This window comes from Juglans regia, chromosome 7, assembly GCF_001411555.2.
Source record: "Juglans regia cultivar Chandler chromosome 7, Walnut 2.0, whole genome shotgun sequence".
Lineage (NCBI taxonomy): Eukaryota > Viridiplantae > Streptophyta > Magnoliopsida > Fagales > Juglandaceae > Juglans > Juglans regia.
Window position 1 is genome coordinate 35,441,629 of NC_049907.1, and position 8,432 is coordinate 35,450,060.

At 35.9% G+C, this 8,432-nt stretch overlaps 1 protein-coding gene and 1 long non-coding RNA gene across 2 annotated transcripts; both read left to right on the forward strand.

The window, feature by feature from the left end:
- Window positions 1-317: 317 nt before the first annotated feature.
- On the forward strand, window positions 318-4,367 carry LOC108994965 (sugar transporter ERD6-like 16). Its single transcript, XM_018970404.2, has 18 exons — window positions 318-674; window positions 903-965; window positions 1,049-1,138; window positions 1,241-1,300; window positions 1,406-1,471; window positions 1,628-1,693; window positions 1,794-1,869; window positions 1,998-2,062; window positions 2,156-2,248; window positions 2,338-2,418; window positions 2,522-2,606; window positions 2,756-2,802; window positions 2,885-2,947; window positions 3,071-3,130; window positions 3,231-3,284; window positions 3,391-3,450; window positions 3,651-3,765; window positions 3,891-4,367. Exons 1-18 carry the CDS (start codon window positions 474-476, stop codon window positions 4,004-4,006), a joined length of 1,461 nt encoding a protein of 486 aa, XP_018825949.1. The 5' UTR covers window positions 318-473; the 3' UTR covers window positions 4,007-4,367.
- A 997-nt stretch (window positions 4,368-5,364) lies between these two features.
- LOC118349047 lies at window positions 5,365-6,170 on the forward strand. The gene is made up of 2 exons (XR_004802024.1): window positions 5,365-5,659; window positions 5,759-6,170. It is a non-coding gene; the product is annotated as an uncharacterized LOC118349047 (long non-coding RNA).
- Window positions 6,171-8,432: the final 2,262 nt, after the last annotated feature.

Below are 8,432 nucleotides of genomic sequence, written 5' to 3' on the forward strand. Positions count from 1 at the left end.
AGACGAAATCTATAAAATTATGTTTGAAATGAGATTTAAATATATGAATATCTAAATAATGAGAAATGATACTTGTAGTCGTGAATGTGCAAGTACCGTATAGTCATTTTAAAAAAAGTAAATAAATATGAGATTTACATGAAAAGAAATTAATTTTTTAATAATAGACTATACTCTTTTTCAAAATAACTGTACGACATTTACGTATTTTACGACTGAATATAACATTAATTCTAAATAATTAAATATATAGATCACATTGCTAAAACCTATACAATCATTGCATATATTCATCACCCTAAAATATCAAGCCAGCTAGTTGCACCAGAACTGCTGATACAACCTACATGTTTACATCTATATATATCCTGGCACAAACCATAGCTTCTCTCGCAGCAATTCCCAGTTCTTTTTTCTGCTTTTGTTTTTCAGAAACTAGGACTGGTGAAGTACTGCTTTAGAGACAGACAGCTATGACAATTGGGCAGTATAACCATGCTGATAATGGTCAAGTTAATGGCCTTGAAGATTTGGAGAAGCCATTCATCCGGCAAGAAAAAGATGTTGGATATGGAAATAATAAACCTGATAAGAGTGTCGAAAGCGGATCCATTGGGATGGTTTTGCTTAGCACATTTGTTGCTGTCAGCGGCTCTTTCGAATTTGGATCGTGTGTAAGTATATTGAATTTCTCTTAGATGTGAATATATGTATATATAGCTCATCTTGTTAGCAAAAAGAGTAGCTTAGGAAAGGGTTTATAAATTATGGTTCTAGGTTTAAGAAAGGTTATGGGTTTACTACATATACTTCTTTTTGATGTTTTTCTTTTGGTTAGGACCCAAAAACAATGAAAAAAAAAAGGATGGGTTTGTTTAGTACTTAAGTTATTATTTTGGCAGGTGGGCTATTCAGCACCCACTCAATCTGCTATCAGGGAAGATCTTAAACTCTCTCTAGCCGAGGTTGGACTTCATTTCATGATCTTCCTCTTCAAATTGCGGTAAAACATTGTATGGATTGCTGCTAATTCTATTTAATATGACAGTATTCCATGTTTGGCTCCATATTAACGATTGGTGCAATGCTTGGTGCTGTCACAAGTGGTAGGATTGCAGACTTCATTGGTCGAAAAGGGGTATGTTGAATTTAAAACTGTGATTTGGTAGTGCTCAACCTTGGTCATCTCTATTCTTACTAAACCATGTATTTTAACCTTTTGGAGTTTTAATGGAAGCAGGCAATGAGGATGTCAGCTGGTTTCTGCATTGCAGGATGGCTTGCTGTATATTTCTCTAGAGTATGCGCTTTTTGCACATTTCAATTCTTCGTGTAAGAGATTAAATCTTCTCATCTTGCTGAAACTTCTTGCTATTATGGTTTCTTTGGTATGACTTTAATGTAGGGAGCTTTTCCCCTTGACATGGGAAGGTTATTCACAGGATATGGAATTGGAGTTTTCTCCTATGTGGTAATTATTTGACAGCTATCTTTGTTCTGTTTTTTCTGATGTTTTTGGGTGGGAAGTCTGAGAGCAATGCTGTTTAATCTAATGATATGTTTTTTTGGCACCTCTTAATGATAATATTTCAAAATTTTGACAAAAATTAGCAAAGTGGATGAACAGGTACCAATATTTATTGCTGAAATAGCGCCAAAGAATCTTCGTGGAGGTCTCACAACATTGAATCAGGTGGGACAAGAAGATTATTTTCTTTATGAATCTTGTTCACTGATGCAGATTAATGGGTTGATCTCTTAATTCTTTCTCCTTTGCTGTTCTTGTTCTGCAGCTCATGATTGTCATTGGGTCCTCAGTAGCATTCCTAATGGGAACAGTCATAACATGGAGAACACTTGCTTTGACTGGTGAGTTACTAAATTTTAAATGTTTTACCACAAAGATGAACTGAGCTCAATTTCAAAAGAATGGACATGTTCATTTTAAAGAAGTAAAAAAATCCACTCAAGGAGTGAGTGTTGGTTTTGATTTGAAGGACTTGTTCCATGCATTTTCCTGCTTGTGGGTCTGTGCTTTGTACCTGAGTCTCCCAGATGGCTGGTAAGCAATCAAATGAAACTTAAGCACTCGCACCTTTGTTTTCAAATAAGGTAGAAGTTGTACAAGAAAGGAAACTAAACTAATTCTTTGCAGGCAAAGGTTGGCCATGAGAAAGAGTTTCAAGTTGCACTACAGAGACTTCGTGGCAAAGATGCTGACATTACTTGTGAAGCTTCTGAAATTCTAGTACTTCCCAGCTGAACTCCCATTTTAAAGCTTCTTACTGTGAGTTCAGAATATCTGAGTAATTGAGTATCCCCCTTGTTTCTTGGCAGGATAATATCGAAACTCTTCAGACTCTTCAAAAAGTTACATTGATGGACTTGTTCCAAAGCAAACATATTCGCTCTGTGACTGTAAGCATATTTCTTATATTTGCAGAAACTTTGTCTCCATGTTAGACTCCTTATCCGAAGGGTCTTGTGTGCTGACTTATAGCCATTTGGTGACTATTTTTAGATTGGAACTGCATTGATGATATTTCAACAATTTGGAGGAATAAATGGAATAAGTTTCTATGCAAGTGAAACCTTTGCATCAGCTGGTAATTCTGGGTCCTTTACACACTTAATTCTGTATGCTTTTTTTTGTTTCTGGTCTGGTCTCTTGAGACCTTTCTTTGAAATCCATTTCATTTCATTTTTTTTTAATCCTTTTAAACTCCATTTTCTGCTTCTATTATCTAAAATGCAGGACTTTCTTCAACCAAAATTGGAACCATAGCTTATGCTTGTGTTCAGGTATTCAATTTCTGCCACTGTCCTCAAAGCCATATCCTCAAAACTTTCATCCAAACCCAAATGAACTAAAATTGATTCACAGGTTCCAATAACTGTAGTGGGAGCAATATTAATGGACAAATCTGGGAGAAGGCCACTTATAATGGTATATTATGTTATGTAATTTATTTGAAACACTTGTAAAAGTTCCATTTTTGAAACAAAAGTTATGGAGGTTATTATATAAGAGGGTGAGTATGATATCCATGCTTAATGCTTGCATATTTAGATTTCTGCAACAGGGACATTTCTAGGCTGCTTTCTAGCAGGAACTTCTTTTGTTCTCAAGGTGATCACTAAAGTATTCATGTGTTTGGAAAAGCTCTTTTATCCACTTGTTTCTGTCACATTATGATCTGAACTTTGATTTTGTGATCTTTATGAATCAGAGCCACAGCATATCGCCTGAGTGGGTAGCAATATTAGCTGTTGGTGGGGTGCTGGTAAAGTAACTGTTCCAACTATAAATTTATGCAGTGAAATGTTACAACCTTTCTCTGCCTATCCAAATTCAAGATGGATTTTTTATTTTTACCTATTTCTATTCAGATATACATAGCATCTTTCTCGATTGGACTGGGAGCAGTCCCTTGGGTGATTATGTCTGAGGTAACTTTCTACATTTTCAAAGTGCAACAAAGATTTCCTAAAATCTAGGTTGGAGAAGTCTCTCACATGCTTAAACAATGCATGGCAATTTTGATTGACTGGGTTGGAGGAATTTCTGCCAATTCAGTTGGAAGAAAAAATCTCTCTTCACAGTGAACATGTGTAAAGGCCAAAGGGGGCTGAAACACGTTCTATTGCAGATTTTCCCAATTCATGTGAAGGGGGCTGCTGGGAGCTTGGTGGTGTTGGTCAATTGGTTGGGTGCTTGGGCAGTTTCCTATACATTCAACTTTCTAATGAGCTGGAGTGCTTCAGGTACAAAAATAAAGTCCCCAACATTGGAACAAAACAAAAGGCATTCTTAGTTTGCACTGTTGTTCAACTGATGACTTTTATCACTTCTTTATTTGATTTTTCTTCTTCTTCTTCTTCTTTTCCAGGCACTTTTTTCATCTACTCTGCATTTTCTGTGATGACTGTTCTATTTGTGGCGAAGTTAGTCCCAGAAACCAAAGGAAAAACACTAGAAGAAATTCAAGCAAGCATCAACTCATAGAAAAGGAAGAAAGGCTAAACAAAGAATTGAAATGGACAATAGATGGAGAAGATATTAAGACAGATTCCTGTGATTTTGAGACAAGTGTCATCTCTATATGGTGCTGAAAAATTCAAGTCTGAACAGTGCAACAAGGAAAAATAGATGAAATGGAAATTACTTGTTGATTGGACAGGAGATCCTTGATTGTACTCATGTCAAAAGAGGATTGCTACTTTCATGTTTAGAAGAGAAAATTTCTTTCATATCTTCCTTCCCCACTTCCCTTACTAAATAATGTTATTTTTATCTTTTAGATTATTTGTTATACACATCAAGAAATAGCTATTAATTTCAATCTTTATAGGCAAGAATAATCATCTCTACAAAATCATTAGGCATTAAGTGGAAATCGTTATCCTACTGTTTGCTTTATTATTGTTGTGACAAATAAGTAAAAACTTAATAGTTTTTATGCCAAACATGTCACTAATGTAAAAACCTACTACATCCGTTAGCATTAAAAAAAAAAAAAAAGTTTATATTTTGAATTTTTATAACCTAACGAGCCTTGCAATAAATTGTTTGTTTATATATAGATATACCGATTTATAACTTCATATTTAATGATTAAAGATTGGCATGGCAACTACCCATTTCATTATTGAATTAAAAAAATGCTTATATCTTGTGCATCTTCCATGCATATTAATTTGAAGTGAAAAAGAGTTAATAACTATGTATGATGTTAATGAACAAGCATATACAACAGTTGCTTTAAATTAATTAAGGATGATGTAGTAAGAACTTATATGGTTTGAAACTTAAAGAGAAGCACAAAATAATTAATTAAGGACGTACCATGGGTCCGGCCCCGCACCCTGACACACGGAAAGAGGCCCTACCCCCGGGATGCGGTAGGGAAGGGGCAACCCCGTCCAGTAGGGTGCGGGTAGATCCCTACTTACTTGCAATTATAATAAAATTACTGTAGCTGTAACGCTATATCAAATAATAATTTCATTGTAACTATGTGTTCATGGACCTAACATTTTTCATATAAAAAAGTGAGTAGTATAGTTATAACACAACAATTGCTACATTTTCTATGCTTTATTTTTTAAATCTCATGATTGAATAGATATTCGGTAAATTAAGTACCTAAATTTTTTCATTAAAAAAAAGAGAGAAATAATGTTCATTCTTTATTTTTTCATACTCGATCATACTATTTATTTGAAGCATTATAAATAATTTTGCATATCACAAATTTAAATAAATAATTCCTTAAAATATAAACAAGTGTAATAGAAAATAATAAAATAAAATAGCTAAATATTTTGTCGGCTCTTTGGAGTCTGGACAGACCGTATGGATGCTTTCGAAGTTCTCTTTATTGCGAACACACAGAAGTCAGACACTGACACAGTGACACGCACAGACACAGTCACACAGATAATAACTCATCTTGCTCTCTCCCGAACTCGGGCTCGAAGAGTCGAAGCAAAAAGAGGGAGTGAAGAAGAATGGCATCATCAACGGCTAAGGTTTCGTTCCGTATAATCATGGTCGTCCTCTTGCTCCTCCTCCTTTTTTACGTGGGTCGTCCTCTCTACTGGAAAATCTCCGCCACGATCCACGACATCCGCCACAACAAACAGACCGTCAAACAAGGTACCCTTTTTCTTTTAGACTCCACATTTTGGTTTTTCGAAAAATCTTCCACGAGGTTTCTTGTTTAAAACGCCTCGTTTTGGTGGTGCTTCATCTCAGGTCTTTCCCAGATCGTCCTCGAGGCCCAGAAATCCGTCGGCTGGTACCACGACGGGTCCGACTCGGGTGTCCAAGAAGAACGTGCAGGGAGCAAAGCGACGACTCGTCGTATTCTTCTGCGTAAGCTTTTGTGAAAATTCCAATGGTTGACTTTAAGGCTTGTTATGCAGTGTTGTAATGATAGATCTAATTGTTTGGTGGTACTAATGGGAGGGTCTTGATGCGTGTAATGCTTGAGATGGTGGTGTTTTAATGGAATTATGAAATCTCGTTGATTTAGGCGTAGTTTCTGAAGTTTCAAGTGTAATGCTTGATATGGAGGTATATTAATGGTTGACATGTAATGCTGAATCTGTATGGATTAATAGCTTGATGTAAAAATTTTATAGAACAGAAGGATTTGTTAATAGCATGATATGACTAAGAATATAATCTTAAAGTTTGATGAACTTTCGAAATGGCGTGGTTGATCTCGAATTTGGCCAAAATTTCCACACCTGAAAATGACTATATGTTATTTTAGTCGTTTTGCTTGCATTTCCCCCAAATTAAGTTTTGCTTTCATGACCACAAATAGGGGTATTCGGAAGTTAATTGAACTGTAACATAAAACTAGAATCTAACCCACAAAAATTTGGGGGGCCATGTCCTCGAAGCAGCATGGAATCCATCAACTGCCCTTGTTTGTGTTGTTTCCTTATCCCAAAATGAACAACCAAGTTGTTTTCATGCGATGGGTTTGAATATTATTTTGAAAGAAAAGTTTGAAACATGGAAGATCGAGGGAATGCTAGTTTGGATTTGTTGCTCTCTGTTTTTGGTAGCAGTATCAGAAACCAACCCAGAAGTGAATGCTGCATGCAAGAAGGGTTTGGTCATGTATAGGCAAGTGACCTGCTCTAAAATGCCATGCAACTGTGAAATTTGCCTAGAATGTAAATAGCAATGCATCTTTATGTTTAAATGCTGCAATGATTACAAGACAATTATGCTACACATTTAGGAACTGTTAAGTATTAATCATGGAGCTGCTTGGCTCCACAAGACAATTAGGTGCTGCTTGGCTAGTTTATGGGTCTCCTACTTCTACATGTAGATAGTTTTTAGGTCATTCATGAAGACACTACCTTCTAAGCCTGAATCCATCTATACAATCAAATCAATCAAAGAAGCAACCTTTGTTTTAGTGGCATGAATCCATCTATACAGAGATTAAGCAAGGTTTCATTTTTGCCCAACAACCAGGATCTGATTAGTGATTGCAGTTGACTTTGAGTCAGAATGTGAGTGAGGAGGACTTTTGACCAACCTTGTGCATGCTTATTCTGTATTTGTTAGGCTCGATTCAAAATAGGCAACCTTGCTAGCATTCGAACTTAACCAAACCCCAAGAGGTAGGCCCAAGTGGTGAAGGTCTTGGTCTTGGGGATCTCTCCCTTCAAGGTCCAAAGTTCAACATCTTATAGGTGCAAATAATCATTTGGGGCTATGCTCTTCGTGAAAAACGAGTGTTTTAACCAGTTTCGTATAGAAAAACTTTAGAGAATATGGTGCACGGGACCGATACGAAGAGGTTTCCGATATTACAAAAAAAAAAAAAAAAACCATTTGAACTTAACCAAAAACGTTAACTTGGATGGCAAGTTTTTATCTACTGTCCACTCCTACTTGTTTGACATTGGATTTTCTTTCCTGCAAGTAACAATTGCGTAATCATATAATAAAAAATGGTGGCAAATAAACCACGTAGCAATCACTGATCAATGAAACATTAGTTCGGGGGAATTGCCTTAACTCATCGGATTTTTCGAAGAGCAACAACAAAAGTAGAAAAGGTAACTTTTGGGCTGGGCCTAGTCATCTGCCATGTTTACTTTACGAGGAGTTTGATTTGGGCTTGAAAGTCTTTGTTTATAGGCCCAGATTTGCTTAGAACTGAACATAATCAGGTTTGGGTTTAAGATTTGTCGAATTGCTGAGATTAAATTTGGGTCAATATCTAATAGATATCTTTGCCTTCTCTCTCTCTCTCTCTCTCTCCCTCCCTCCATTTAATTTCTTATAATAAAGTAATAAAACTTTAATAAGAAGTTATAAAAAAAAAGCCTAATAAATCAATTTATGCGACCCCTAAGGTGTCTACTCTGAATTATAGGATAAAATTCAGAGAGCGATTGACATAACATGGGGGTCGAGCTATATTTATCGTTGGACAAAGAGACCTGTGGTCCTCGTTATATGCATTAGGATGCAATTAAGCTTTAGACTCTCAGTGGCTAAAAATATCTTGCCGACAGGTTTATGGAAGTCATTTTCATACCAAAACTCAGCAAATCAATTGGCATTTTCATTGCCTTTCTCGTCACTTCCTCCTCACTCTACTAATATGTCAAAGTCGGAAGCAAAATTATGGCCGTCAGGCTCAAAGTTCTACCACTCACCATTGTGCTACCCAATTGGATTTATATGTTTGTCTAGATTTAGATTGCTTAAAGTTCTTGTCCGGAATCTAAGGCTTAGAATAAGAGAGAGATAGACACATAAAATGAGTTCTATAATATTTATTAAGCATTTAATACTGACATAACTGTCTTAAAAATTTATTCGGACAGTTACAAATAACGTAATATTTACTTTATGTGTCTATTTCTCTTCCACTCTAAAATCTTATAAT